General features: G+C 41.7%; 1 protein-coding gene across 2 annotated transcripts in view; it reads right to left on the bottom strand.

Moving 5' to 3' along the window:
- The window catches only part of Eip75B (Ecdysone-induced protein 75B), a 126,171-nt gene that overhangs the window by 57,878 nt on the left and 52,467 nt on the right, over positions 1-15,826 (bottom strand). Inside the window, exon 1 of one of the 2 annotated variants that reach the window (XM_083129755.1) lies at positions 7,936-8,539. The exons of the other annotated variant lie outside the window; for it this stretch is intronic. Coding sequence (XP_082985881.1) covers positions 7,936-8,041 — 106 coding nt within the window. The 5' untranslated portion in view covers positions 8,042-8,539. Of the gene's footprint in view, positions 1-7,935; positions 8,540-15,826 lie in introns of those variants that run through there. 2 annotated transcript variants of the gene reach the window in all.

Below are 15,826 nucleotides of genomic sequence, written 5' to 3'. Positions count from 1 at the left end.
GGTCTCTTATTCACTAACTTCAACACCAAGAATATAATTTTATAGGTGGCCGCGGTGGCTCAGTCGGTAACGCGTCTGACTACCATGCTAAAGGTCCCGGGTATTGATCCCCGGGAACTTTTCTAATGTTGGAAGCGGCCCCGGCGCCCACCCAGCGTCGAATAACATGGGTACCTGGGGGAAACCCTGGGGGGTAAAGGCGGTCAGGGGCGTGATGCTGATCACATCACCCGCTGATCACATCACCCCCACTCACGACCGGATCAAGAAAGTGTGGGGCGTTACCCCCACACCACCTATACGCCTTCATGGCGTGGTGCTATGCACAGGGGAGTACTTTTACTTTTTAGGTGCAATCTGGCTTGGGTCTACATACACACAGATTCAGTGCGTCGATGGTTAAACGCGCTCAAGGTATTTTTGAATTCCAGTAATACAAATGGTTCATTAGTTTCTACAGATTTCTTGGTATTATTATTATTATTATAAATTTCCCTTACTGACGTTCACTCTAAGCTCTGTTCTTCTGGTCAGACTTGTTTTTATTATTCTTCCACTTTTGGTTAATCGCGACGATGAAGTTGGGTGATGATTACATTAAATTGATCAGGCGATCATCCATGCTGGCCTGGACTCGAACACGGGAACTTCAGTAGCGAGATTCTGATTAAAGGTGTAAAGATAAATCGAGCAGCGATTTAATTGGACTTTTGAGTACAAGCTTCAGGACGAGCGGTCAGCGTAATGTGCTTCGAAGTCAGAAGTACCAGTTTCGAACCCTCGGTATGGCTCGGCTGTACCATTTCATCCTCATGGTCGCGAGTAACCCCAGAGGTACATAAAAGCAGCTGGCGAGCATATTATACTTTTCTTATTTCCTGCAGCACTCAAGGGGGGAGATGTTGCAACGTTTCTCACTCGAGTTAACTTTTCCCCTTCTTTTTTTTTGCCTGCAGTGAAACTTTCATAAGAGAACGATGGTTTGCCCGCTCTGCTAGTTTCTCAAATGGAAACCACAACTGGCGCTTTCCATTGTTTTCCTTTCAGCGAAAATGCGCCAAAGATTATGAAACCATAATCGTAAAATATGCACTTTTAATCGAGATGAAACCACAGTTACACTTAGAATTTTGTGTCTACATTGGAAGTTAAGTTAAGGGTTTTATTACAATAATCGCGACATTTAAACACAAGGACCCCTCTCCCCCTTTTGGGGTTTGCTTACATTTGCTTTCTTAGTCTTGTCTCTTTCAGCTTTTGCTGTTCCTTTAGAAAATGATTGACAATATAGTACAAACATTTCAATTCTATTGATTCCTTTGCTTTATCTTACTTCGCTTTTCTGCCACTTTTCGGGATGAAGCAACACTCATGCCCAGGTCAGGATTCGAACACGGGAATCTCTGGCGCCGTAACGCGCTGTGCTAATCACTCCTCCACAGAACTCTGCACATTATGTACAATTCTATGGAGCACATGGCGCCACGGGAAGATGAGAGTTTAAACAATATTGACCAACTGTTAAAATCCCGAAAAGAGTATTCAAACTTCACAGTATGCCTTCGCAAGTGCGTAAGAGATTGAGAAACCACGGTTAAACCACTCGATCAACAGATGAAGGAATACGATCCTGATGGATATTACGCAAGGCAAGAGCCGAAGACTCAGTCGCCTGTCTGGAAGGCGAAAGAGAAAATGCGTTGGCGAAATCGACGAGGTTCTGGACAAACAAAGCTCTCGGGTTTAGCGTTAGGTTACGTATGATCTACTCACCTACGCAAGATGCTTACTCACTTAAGAGTGGCCTCGCTATATGGAGATTTTGGTTTTGATAAATGCTGTCACAACTGGCCTCAACTCACCTAGAGAAGAAATATGTAAGAGACAAAAGAGGGAAACCAGGAAAGAAAGAAAGAAAGAAAAAGATGGAAGGGCAAGAGAAAGAGAGAGAAATGTGGGAAATGTAAGAAATAGATGGAGGGAAAGAGCAAGAAGAGGAAGAAAGAGAGGAGGAGAGGAAGAATGGCAGAGAAGGGGAGAGAGAAAGAAACAAAGAAACAGAAAGGAAAGAATGAGACGGGCAGACAGTGAGACACGAAGATGGATTGGGGAAGGAGAAACAGAAAAGAAAGATAGAAGAAAGAGGAGAGAAATTGAGAAAAACTATATATCCGGATTTTCTGGAGCTAATATAAAGATCCATAAGCGGTTTTGAAATTACAATCTATAGACGGGTCTATTCTCTACGTATTCAGAGTTGCAAACCTTATTATCTGAGTATAAAGTTGCTTATTACTTATCTCGTATCCATGTACGTGCAACTTTATTCTGCGCCAACCACGTACCCCCCTATATTTCTTCTACCAGCCCTTACTTTCTATAGGGCATGGAGACAAAGCTGGAATAGAAAGAAATATTATGCATATTCCTTGCAAATTTCTCCAAGAACGAAATGAAAGATGTTTGTTGGATTGTTTGATTTTATTTTACTTCGCGTTTTGTGCCTCTTGGCTAATTTGCGAAGATGGAGATGAGTGATGAAATTTATGAATGGACATTCACAAATAACCAGGTCCGAGCTGGATTCGAACCCGGGACCCCTGGCCAATATGAAAGATGTCTTCTACTGTTTAATCTGTACTACATATGCTTCAATTCCTCCCGTCAATGAAACAAAAGACCAAGAGATCTAGATAACGATTTTATTTGCCTCTTTGTCCTCACAGCTCTGGGTGAAAGGACATACTCACTTTCACTACCGTTATGTTATGGAACGAAGCGCCTTGGAGGGAAAGCCGAGAGAGAAATCACGTATAGGGGAAAGTTTTTAGAAGCAGATCGAGCCAACAAACATATGTACTAACGTAGTCAACGCTTCGAAACATATCTCCGCGGGACCAATGTAGTGAAGACATTATCCTGTATTGCTAATGTGTGTATAATACTCCGGACTTCACAGAATACCTGAAGGGGGAGGGTGTTCAATTTTGTGTATTTTCCAACTGAACAGTAGTCAGTAACGATGTATAGATATCCATCTTTAGCCCACACACGCGAGATTTTTCAATCAGGTCCAGTCCCGATTAGCCCATCTGAGCATAAAGTGAACTTCAAACTGTAACCTCTGTAATTTAAGGGTTCTGGGATCGATTCTCGGTGTAGGCACATTGTTGGTTTGGATCATACTTTAAAACGGTACGTCCAGAGCATATTTGAGCATAAAATGGACTTAGCGCACTCTTTTCTGCATCCTCCACCTCATCTCTCTATATTTTCCTTTCTCTGTTTTGAACTCTTTCCTTCCTATATCCTCACCTCTCTCCCTCTCTTCCCTTCTTTCTTTGTACTCTCTCTCTCTCTCTCCTTCTTTATTTGTACTCTCTCTCTCCCCCCTTCTTTTTTGTACTCTCTCTCTCTCTTCCCTTCTTTCTTTGTACTCTCTCTCTCTCTCTTCCCTTCTTTCTTTGTACTCTATCTCTCTCTTCCCTTTTTTCTTTGTACTCTCTCTTTCTCTCTCTTCCCTTCTTTCTTTGTACTCTCTCTCTCTCTCTTCCCTTCTTTCTTTGTAATCTCTCTCTCCATCTTTCTTTGTGCTCTCTCTCTCTATCTTCCCTTCTTTCTTTGTACTCTCTCTCTCTCTATCTTCCCTTCTTTCTTTGTACTCTCTCTCTCTCTCTCTTCTATATCTTTAGTCTTTCTTTCTTTATACACTTGATTTCTTTTCTATATCCTCTTCTCTATTTTCCTTTCTTATACTCTGTTTCTTAACCCTCCCCTCTCTCTCTATTTCCCTTTGTTCCTTTTATACACTCTCTTACTTTTTATTCTCCTCTCTTTCGCCAGAGAGAGAGAGAGAGAGAGAGAACTGAAAAAATGGAGCGGAGGAGGGAATTAGATGGATAGCAAGACAAGGGGAGGCAATAATGCAGACAGAGAAACTACACCTGATGGATTAAACTCCGTTGCTAAACCAGGCAGGCACTGGGTAGGTAAACGTGCATCCAATCAATTAGTCCTCATCGCCACGACTAATGTAGAAACATGGAGAGGCGGTGAAAAACAATAAGTCTTCAGAAGGTGTCAACGGCTCCAAATGAAAGTGAATTGGTGCGGACCACATCACCTCAGTTTTGTATATGAATATGCATACATCGGTGTCTTATTGCCCCCCCCCTTTTATTCGAGGAAATCAATAAACGACCTTCGCCTTTCGTTCTGCCACACTTTTCCCCCTTTTGTGCGAGTTTCTTGCCCAATCGAAGTAGTCGAAAGTGAACAGGGTACGTGTTATACTAGCTATAAGGATAACCCACTTTCTGCAGCCGAGATCGTTGAACCCGACTCGGCACGCGAATAACCGAGGTCGTCCGCAACAACCATCTCAGTGGCAAGAAGCACGCAACCGCCATAACGTTTCCCACCGTCGTTGCGTTCTTCTTGCACGGAGCCTGCCTTCATTCTTGCCCCAATTCGCTGCAGCGAGATTCTGACTCGAGTGTATCGCGTCACAGGGTGAATGAACTAGCCTCTACCCAGGCCCCGTTTGACCTCCTTTCGGTTAGCATTGATACAATGGAACTCGGAGCAGCTTTGACGCAATCAGACCCGAACCCTGGTGGAGGCTTTGTGCTTTGACATGTATATTCCACACCCCCCACCTCCTGCTAAAACGAATGTGATCTGAAAAAAGAAAAAAGTACTTCACCGACCAAGGAAGGCCGAAGAGCAATGCCCTAGCCTCTACCAGGGTGCCATGTTGACCCAGTTTTTTAACCATGCTAGTAAACGGGGACTTTGAAAGTGAAACCGATGTGGAATAGCGCTTGCACCCTGGGTGAGGCTACTAGTATGGGCATCTGCGAGCAGTAAAAGTGTGGAACGAGGACCCCCGTGCATTGCCCTCTCTCGAGCGTGTCCTAAATTCGACTTCTTCTTTATCGTTTGCATTGTTGATTTACTTTCTTTCGACACCGTGACCAGATAGAGGACTGGGGGAGAGATAATGTCTTGGAAGGCAAACGCGGGGGCAGGATTGGAAATATTGGGCAATGTTTACAGTGATACTTAGGGAGAAAAGGGTTAGGAAGGAGCGGTGGGGGCGTCTGATTGCAACGCGGGGAGCCTGGATTCGATTCGCGGGGTGGGTGACGTAAGGTCGTAATTTTCCAGTCTTCTCCCAGCATAACGCGGCTCTGCAGCCTCAAATAAGTGGGTACCTGTGGGTAAAGGCTGTCGGAGCGTGGTGCTGATCACAGCACCTCCAAAATGTCTCTACCAGGCACATTCCGTAAATGTGCCTTTACGGGACGGAAGCTTTTACCTCATTTCAAGGAACACTTGCGAATTGAAGACTTGTATGGATAAAGGAACAAAACTTCACGGGACTCGAACCCAGAACCCATTTGTTCCGACGTACTTTACAATAGCATATCCATGTTCTTTCATAAGAGGTGGAGAAGGGATATTCCTTCGGCCTTATGCATTTTAGAGCCTTCCTGTTTCATTGCACATTGATCAACCCTCTCGGGGCGCGCTGTGCATGAAATTTGTGCTTATGGTGTTCTATTTGCCACAGTTAAGTATGTAATTTTGGTTTCTTTGAAATGATCTATCGGATCTTCCCAATTTATGCATTTAAGTGCTGGATTTGATTTATGTTACTTCGCTTTTGTGCCACTTTTGACTAATCACGAAGAATGATATGACGAAATTGACGAAGGGACACTCGGAAAGAGTTGGTTTGAGTTGGTGTTTTAAGTCCACTTTATGCACAGCAAGGCTAATCGGGACTGGACCTACAGTTTAAAGTGGGATCCGAACTACTTGTGCCTCCACCGGGTAAGACACTCGGAAAGAACGCTCTTGTCCATGCTAGGATTCGAACCCGGATCCAGCATTTTAAGCGCATCGCACGAGACGGCAACTAATGCATTTCTCTGTGTATTTTAATGCATCTAATCTGCATCATTACGCGTGTATGCATTCTAATGTGTTACTAGAGACTTTGTGTCAATTGACACAAGAATCGAACAGGGTACTTCCAGCTGGAGAGAAATATTTGTGGAAATAGGAATGCTATTATTGAGAACGATATAGATAGAATCGTATCGGTAGTGCAACTTACTTGTTACAAGTATGTTGGGCAACTATTGCGTAGATGAAGCTATACATCACTCTATGCCTTTGCTTACAACTAAGCGGATATGATCAAACTTTGATTCCCATTTAGGAACACCCATCCAATCATTTATTCTCTAATAATGTCAGGAATATATGTGGGCTCGGGTTAACACTGGCTACTTTTTTGCAAATCCAGAAATAGCACAACCAATTAGATGTCTTACACATAATTGTTGGGCCACTTTCAGTTTCCGCCATGTTCATATTTAAGGGGTGTCTTGTTTCTGATAGAAAACAAAACTCAGCAATAAATCCCTTTTATACTCAGGCACTTATGCTGCTATTTCACTGAAGTTACAGATTTCGTAACTACATTTATGCATAATATCAGAATTCCTGTGGCCAAGAGACTGCCACAGGAAAAAAAATGGCCACTATAAAGCTATAATAGGCATTTTGCCCAGGCGTACTGACGTGGCTTTTCCCCTTTCCTGAGCGCTCATAAAATTAAGGAAGAGGAGCACGAAACGCGAAAAAGTAAGTAATTAAATATAATGTAGAGGGGGGGAAAGCTACCTCGATCAACCCCTTATGAAGCCACTGCCACCCTACTGAAAATACAAACACACAAACACACTTCCATTTTTGTGCCAGAAAAAAACACGTTATTTTGTACCAACGTTTGAAATCCTCAGCCCCCTATGTGAAAGAGGAGTACACGTGACTCTGTTGAACGAAAAATCACAAAGAAAAACTTTATACTTAGTGCTGGCCGAATTATAGAGGAATTTTCTGCAAAAAAAGGTGTCAATAAACATTTATTTTATTTGTTAATAAATTGTCTTTGTCTTTCTCTTCTGCCACCTTCTTTTGAAATTACGAACATGCAAACGAACACACATATCAATACAAATAAATAGAATCTTACACAATACAAAAAGTAACGAACATGCAATTGATTATAATTTCGTAAACTCTCGATAAGAGCAAAAAAAAAGTTTTCGTAATTACTCAATTCGTACTCCTTTAGGCTGGGTTAGTTACTCCACCTCAACGCATTTCATTGGCTACAAGCTACTCTAGCGCATGCGCGGTGCAGTGTCTACTCCACCAGAGTAACCCGGGTTACATCAAGCGATACAGCCAAGGTAAAATGGAATGCAGCCTACGTACCAGTCCTTTCCCCTCCCCCCCCCCTTGTGGCGAAAACAGACTTCGGAAATTTGCATGAGCTAACAAAGTTGTGATTCACACACTGTCGCTAAACTTTTGCAACTCACGCCACTGAAACTGAGACCAATTACAGCTTAGCGACTTCCTCAGTGTGTTATTATTGTTCTGTTGAATTGTTGACAGAGATCTGTAGCCAAATGCATCGTAGAGTCTACGCAGGGACATATAAAGCAGTAATGTTAAGTTAAAATTCGAAAATTTAGTGGTTATTAAACTTAACATGCTCATAAAGACAAACTGAATGTTGAAAATTCACAGCCACCTAAAACAGCAAGTTTCTGCTTACGATGTCGCACAATAGATGGCACTTACATTACAAGTTTAGAATTTTAATCCAAATCCGTTTTCATAGCCATTTGCGCAAGTCTTCCCTAGTTCAATTCCCGGTAAACATATCTTTCAGTGTAGGTTCACTTCCAATTTGTATATTTCTCTATAAAAATCACATGCAACAAGCTTTCTTTCTGTTTCCTGCTAAAAAAATTAAAGCAAGCAAAGTACATAAGGTATCTGAAATTCTAATCTTCAGTTAATATAACAGGTTGTAGTTTAATTTAGAGAATGTAAGAAAATTACCCTTACCTGCAAGGACTCTACCCAAAAGATTTTCACTATCCTGGGACAAAAACGGGTCCAAATCAAGGCCACCTGCAGCCTCGGTTTTATTCAAATAGTCTTTTACAGTCATTTTTTTTTATTGTTTGCGTCCTCACAAAGATAGCACCAAAAGTTCACAAAAAAGCACCTTCCGTCACCTCACTTGTGTCCTCGCAACCAATCACAGCTTCCTCCTTCTTCTACAGGCAAAAATACAGACTTCCAATTTGAGCACAGTATAGGCACAACACGGTCCGATAAAGTGGGATACAAAAAAACTTCCTAGAAAACTTTCTTCCTCTTCTTCTTAAAAAAATAACAAACACGCGCGCTACAAGAACACACAACGTCCTGTTCCTTTCCGAACGGAAGACACAATGGAACTTGTCACCATTCTTGTGATCACAGAAGAATCAAAGTATAGTCTGTGTGCTACAGAGTATACTCCAAAATGTTCACCACGCGAGCACAGAGACCCATCCAGGCAGATTTTCTTTTTTTTACTATTTTGCAAAACAACCGCACACACAAGCAAGCCGAGCCGCGTCGTATCTTTGGCGCGTACGTTCCGTTGCCAGAGCGCGAGTGGTGTAGGGACTCGCAACAGCGCAAGGCTTCCCTCGTGACCTACTAACTCAGTTCCCGGCCGCTGGGGTCAACAACTTCACTTTTACTCGTCCGTCGGGGGCGTTCATGGGGAGAACTTTCACTAGAACCTGCCAGGTACGAAGTGAAAAGCTCCCCGCCTGCCTGCGCTCATGTAAACAATTGTCGCTTTTCAAGTAGGTCTTTTGGGGAAATCGATGTTTCACACATGGTTCCCTACTATTACTGAGCCGTGCAACTAAAAGGATAAGGGGGGTTCGTTCACACCACCTGGTTACAAAACTTGATGACCAATTGGATCGTCTGGATCTATATTGTTTACATGTTACCACCGCAACGGAACCGAACCCGTGGGCCCTTGATTATGAGGTGAACTGACGTTCCCACAGGGTGTTTCGGGCAGTGATTTTATCCACCCCCCAACACCCCCTAACATTTTCCACAAAGGTCTAATTTATGGACATTTTTAATTCTAAATATATATTTACAGCCCTCTTGACACGAATCTACACGTCGCCAGACGAAAAATTCTGAATCCCTGGTTCCTGGTTCGAGTCCTTTCTTTCTGTATGTCCATTCATCAGTTCCATCATCATTCATTCTCATTGTCGCGAAAGTGGCAGAGCAGTCAATGAGGAAAAACACTAGCCTGGTAAGGCACATTTAGGGGGATATGGGAGTAGGGCCCCACACATTCTCGATCTCGGCAATTTTTGAAGTGATGTGATCAGCACCACGCTACGGCCGTCTTTACACCCGGTGTTGCCCCCAGGTACCCATTGATTTGAGGATGGGTGAGCTGCAGAGCCGCTTTATGGGACCGACCTTAGATCAACCACCCCGGGAATCGAACACGAGTCTCCCGCGCGGTAGCCAGACGTCCTACTGAGTAGATCACCGCGACTTAACTCTAGGCTGGGAGTTATGCTTCTAATTTTACGTCGCTTTTCTTCCTTTGGATACTAATGGCGACGATGAGGATGAATGGTGATTGGGTGAAATTAGACACTCGTATAGGAACAGCTAGGGCGACCTCAATGGCGTGGTGGTAACGCTATTACCTTGTGGTCAAGGGATTCCGGGTTCGATCTCCTTTTTCTGATCGCGATCCCTGAGCAACGAGGTGGGGACTCAAATCCAGAACGTTCGGTTGCGAGAACGCTCAATAGGTTAGGCCACCGTGGTGGCTGGCATTGCTTTGCGGGTTTGCCTCTTCAGAAATAACATCTAGTTTTACCCAAGACTACTCTAATAGTGTTGAGTTTTGCCTGACATGGGAAAGAAGTAAGGATTTCCCCCGGCCTGCCACGAAGGCACATAGGGGGGGGGGGGGCAGTGGTTGTCTGGTAGGTGATCAGCACCACGCTCCGACCAACCGCCTTGTATCCAAAGAGCACTTCACATTCAAAGGACGGTCCATTTATCCAATAGAAGCATTGGGAGTGTGTTATTGAATAGATGAATAGATAAAGCCGTGATCCCAAACCCATGAACTTAGAAACCTGAAATTTTAAAATAAAGTCTTCCTCTTATGACGTAAGCACCTACTAAGAGGGGATTTTCCGAAATTCAACTCCAGAGGGCGGAAAGGGGGTGTTAAACTTTTTGTACTGGTTATAGAAGCTTGAAATTACTTATTACGGTAAGAAGAGTGCTCAACAGATGGTGCTGTGTGTATTATACATTTGGATATGGTTGTGTTTTGCAGATCTACATAAATAGAACAATGACACAACTAACATATAAGAATAAAAAATACGTAAACTTGATATAATGCGGACGAAGGCTTAGTAGTCGCTAGTAATGAAATCAATGAAAATAAATCAAAATAACCCACAACAGATTTATCAACACAATTTCTCAAATTTCTTAGTGCTTTTTCAACGATGAATCTTGGAAGAATTGAAAAAGTGATATACTGAATCAAAATAACAATGAGACGACAGCAGATGGCAACGACCACACACGTCGATTGTTTTAGATCCTTATTTACATAAAACGCATACTCTAAATGAGAGAGCTACCATGGTCGCACTCTTAACTACCTCTGCATTGCATATGGCTACTTGAAAGTCGACCTCGTTAATTAAAAGACAAACACTATTCGTCTTGCCTTGCACTGAGGTTCTCTGTTTTGCATTTTTCCGACACCATTATTCATTATTCAATTTAAGCAAAGGGTGGTGGGGAGGGAGATGCGTACAAAAAGGAAATGATGCAGTGCTTCGCACAGCCGTTTAGAAACTCAACTACGTCTTGTTTTTCGATTTCTACACTGTTCAAAGGGTGCACGTGTCCAGGTGTGTCATTCACTGGCTTACGCACAGGGGAACTGACAGAAATAAGTAGGGCCCTGATTTTTATGTAATTACATATTTTTCTCCTTTGTATGAGCCCGACCCTGTGGCCGAGTGGTTATCACATCGCGCTGCGAAGGGTCCCGGGTTCGAATCCCGGTCGGGCTTGGTTGTTTGTGAATGTCCTTTCATCATTTCATCACTCATCCCCATCTTCGCAAATTAGCCAAGAGGCACAAAACGCGAAGTAAAATAAACTAAATCAATCAATCAATCAATCTCCTTTGCATGTACTATGTAGGCAAACAAAAATTGCATCATCGTAATTCGCCGACACCTATTCGTAACACCCAGGCCAGAGTGTCACTTTCATCATATCACTCATCCTCATAATCGCAATTAGTCAAAAGTGGCAGAAAAGCGAAGTAAAATAAACCAAATCAATCCATCTCTCATTTTAGAGATAGACAGAAGAATGACGTAAAGCTTGAAAAATATGTAATATAAAAATTACTTGTTTTTATAATACGTAATTACTTCTCGCATATTAAATAAGCGCCCATATATGGGATAAATATATATTGGTCCCCTATAAATTATGTGACAATAAAACCCTACCATTTAAGGCAACTCCAGTTCTGAAACAAAAGAAGCGAGACAGAACCTTACAATCTCCTCTTACCAGCCTTGTAGAAGCAAACATCGTCGTTATCGCATGTAAAATCACAGGTGCCTACACGATGGCTGCAAATCGAGTTTCTCGAGAACCACAGTTCGTTTCCCGGTACTGACGCAAGCGAGGCAATCACACGCATAATTGAAACCGCACTACGCACACAACCATCCACTCTAAGCGACCTACATTGACAAATTACGAAATGTGAAGCTTTGTGAAGGTGTTAGGATCAGAAGTATGCATTGCGAGTTTACTGCAGAATCAGCAACACATGCCTACCTACTACGTGCTGCTTTTGTTACGAGATGACTTCAGTTTTCCTTACATTGCGTTCGACAATAACTAACTCTGTAGCATTCTTAAGCTTGAATGTTTATGGCCAAGCAACAGAAGCCTTCCAACTGTTCCTATCCTGAATCTTTTCCATACTTACCCATACCCTTTAGGTCCATCTCAACGTTATCCCTCCATCTTTGTCTTGGCCTTCCTACAGGTTTCTTACCATCAGGTTACCCAACACGAATCCTGTAAACTCTTCTTTCCTCTCCCATTCGTGCCACATGGTCTACCCACCTAAGACTTCTTGATTTAATGATTTTAATAATATCTCGATAGGAATACAAATTGTGTAGTTCTACCCTATGCAACCTTCTCCACTCACCTATCTCCTCATCCCTTTTAGATCCAAAGGATTTCATTTTCAAATGGTCTTATATATCTTCCTCTTTTCTTGTAAGGGACCAAGTTTCGCATCCATACAACACTACAGGCAAAATTACAATATACATATTCAAATTGTATTCTTACCAATGCTCGGGGGTTGATGGAAAGCTATTTTATGTTTTTTACGCACTGTACAAAGTGTAATGCATATATACATAGTAACATCAAGCAATGGTGTAAATACTCAGATTTGGTGTAACAGGCGAGTTAGTTGCACATTTATTAGAGTGTTACTCCGTTATCCTTTAGTTAGAACATGAAACATATTTTCTTGATTTTCATCTTCGTATAGTTGGCCGTTTTTTGGATTACTGGTAATTTTTCAGTACTTTTGTAATTTTTGTATTTTGAAATTCCTTAACTGAAATTTTCTCCTCCACAATCGAAGGAAAATAACTTCCTTTTTTTGTCTCTCTAGCTCTATATTCTCTCCTCTTTTTCATCTCTCTCTCTCTCTCTCTCTCTACCCCACTCCCTCCCTCTCCTTTCTTTCTTTTTCTCCTTCTCCAGCTCACTACCCTTCTCTCTCTCTCCTTGCCTTCTATATTCTCCCTATCTTTCGCTTTCTACTCTTTCTCTTTATTATCTCTCTTTCACTCTATTATCTCTTTGCCTGTTTCTTCTCTCTCTCTCTCTCTCTCAATCTCACCTCTTCTTTGTTTCTTCTGCTCTCTACTCTCTCTCTCTCTCTCTCTCTCTCAATCTCACCTCTTCTTTGTTTCTTCTGCTCTCTACTCTCTCTCTCTCTCTCTCTCTCACACACACACACACACACAAACATACACACACTCTTTGCTTTCTTTCTTCCTCTCTCTTAAGGTTTCTCTTCTTTCATTTTCTCTCTCTCTCTCTCTTTAGTATTTCCTTCGCTTTATTATCTCTGTCCTTTCTCATCATCTCTCTCTTTTTTGCTCTATCTCCTTCTCCCTCATTTTCTTGTCTCTGTCTCTATGAAGAAGGTACAGTCATGTACACTTCTACCTCATTGATTTTCAATGGTATCGTTACAACCCAGCAGTTTCCGTGACTGAACTATTTTAAGGCGATAGAAATAATCTCGGTCGATATGTCTGTCTGTCCAAGAAGAACCAAACAACGGAAAGTCCCTTCATCGATATATCTTGAAACTTCTATAGCTCAGCATTCACCATCGATACAATTATGTAATTTGAATCACCATCGATACAATTACGTAATTCGGAGTTCCGATAGACATTAAAATGCGCGTACGTGAAGGATGCCCCGAACACAAGTGCGTTTACCTGTGAACGTCAAGACATATTGCAAAGCACATAACAGTTGGGCTCGAAGATAAAAGAGAAGAAACGACCAACCCAAAGCTCTCGAGACAGGAATTTCCCCCGAGAGAAAGTAAGTGAAAGGGCCCCTCCTGACCTTTCGCTTATTAGCAGCGCGAGCCGAAAGCAAATGACGAACTGTGTCAGTGTGTTGGGTTGGGTGGAAAACAACATCCTTCAAAACAAGGCAACAAGGATATGAGTTACGGACTCATACGCGACAGAGCAAATTCAACTCTGCAGGTACCTCGTCAGATGATCTGCTTTACTCAAAAGGCTTTAAAAAAGGGGGGTCTGTAGGATGGCGCCATCCTACAGAAGAGAAAAACACTGATGTCCCAGATGGGACAAAATTTCAGTATTTCAGTCCCTATTTAAGATGGCGCTGGACTGTGCCAGCAAAAACTTAAAAAATTCCTTTTCTTCTGAAAGAAATTCCATTCCGAATTCTGTAAAAATACACCTGTTGAGAACTGCTCCTAGAGCAGACCCTCCACACACAGAAAACTATGAAAAACTCAATACGCTGACCAAGGTAGAAATTTATCGTCCTGTTTGTACCTTCTTACATTTGTATTTGGTGCAGAGTCTGAAGAAGACCTTGCTAGAAGGTTGAAACGTTACGTTTAGTTTATGTTTTATAATAAAATAAAATTTCTGCCTTGGTCAGCATATTGAGTTTTTCATATCATGGAAACAAGGCTTAATATAGTGTTATAACAGAAAACTAAATGCATCATATCGATTGATGCACCAGAATCGTGAAAGAAACACCAAAAAGTGAGGATTTCTTTCAGTCGAGATGCACTTCAATGCATTTGGTGTTCCTTGATGCACCTTCCTGAATCTTTTTGGATGATGCACTTAAACGTTTCGTCTGAGCTACAGAGTTTATGTAGCTGACACAAAACATTTAAGTTCATCATCAAAAAAGATGCATTCTAGTGCATCAAAACGCATCAACTGATGCATTGAAGTGCATCTCGACTGAAAGAAATCCTCACTTGAATCAAATGACGCACTTTGGTGTTTCTTTCACGACATACAAAAATGCACCCAAATGCATCAAATGTGAATCTGATTCTCTGAAAAAGTCATAAAACACACTTTAGTGCATCAATCCATGCATTCTGATGAATCCATAGATATGATGCATTTAGTTTTCTGTGTGCATAATATCTATGCGGCCTCTCCTAGTTCTGAAAGTTAAAATAGAACAGAGAAGAGTGAAGAAGACAAGATGAAGAAGAAAAGAGAAAGGAATGAAGAAGTTCGGCGTTTGAAGTCCATAGATTGACTAATCGGGACTGAACATACAGCTTAAAGTGAGATTCGAATACCCGGGATCCCTTGTTTCAAAGGCGACGACGTTACCACCACACCATAGGGAGGCCTAGAATAAGGAAGAGAAGGAAAAGACTGATAAAGGAAAAATAAAGATAAGAAAAATAAGCAAGAAAAATGAATCAGAAATAAGGCAAGAGAATTAGGAATAACTTGATTTTGAGGTGAAAAAGGTAGATGAGTGAAGTAAGGAAGAAACGCAAGAAAGGGAACGAGGAAGAATAGAAAGAAAGAAAGTCAAGATAAAAAGAAACGAGAAGAGGAAAGAGAAGGAATAGCCTGATGAAGAGGAAAGAGAATGAGAAGGAAGAAAACAAGAAAGAATGACGAAAGAAGAAAATAAAGAGAATGAAGCAAAAAGAAGAAAATTAATGAGAAATAAGGAAAGGGAAGAGAGGAAATAGCCTGGTTTTGAGATGAACGAAGAAACAGAAAAGATGAGAAGGAAATAACGGATAAAGAGAATGAGAAGAAAGAATATACAACAAAGAGACTGGCGAGAAAAAGAAGAAAGGAAATGGAATGAAAGGTTAAGAAGAAAATGAATTAGAAATAAGGAAAGATAATACAGAAGGGTCTGTAAGTTTATTGCTTTCTTGTAATTTAATATTAATAATACCGATAAGGAAACATGTTAATCTTTTCAGTAGCATACCCCATTCGAGATCAATCCATAAAATATTGTCCGGAAGCTTCAGTTTCCACCATGTATTTTCCAAGTTCGCATTCGTTCACACACTGAGAATCGATAGGGAATATTCACCTCCCGGGGGGGCAATGACACGTCGAGAGAGCAGATTGATCGAAGAAAACAAGAACATCGCCGGCTGGGAAGATGACAAAGGATTACTGAAAAGGTGCCGTTTTATCAAAAGGAGAGGTGAACGACAGATAATATGATTAACAGGAAAGGCTCGTTGCACAAGTGGTGA

This window comes from Lepisma saccharinum, chromosome 1 (assembly GCF_977018435.1).
Source record: "Lepisma saccharinum chromosome 1, izLepSacc3.1, whole genome shotgun sequence".
Taxonomy (NCBI): Eukaryota; Metazoa; Arthropoda; class Insecta; order Zygentoma; family Lepismatidae; genus Lepisma; species Lepisma saccharinum.
Note: the sequence above shows the minus strand (reverse complement) of the source record. Positions and strands in the feature narration are given on the sequence as shown.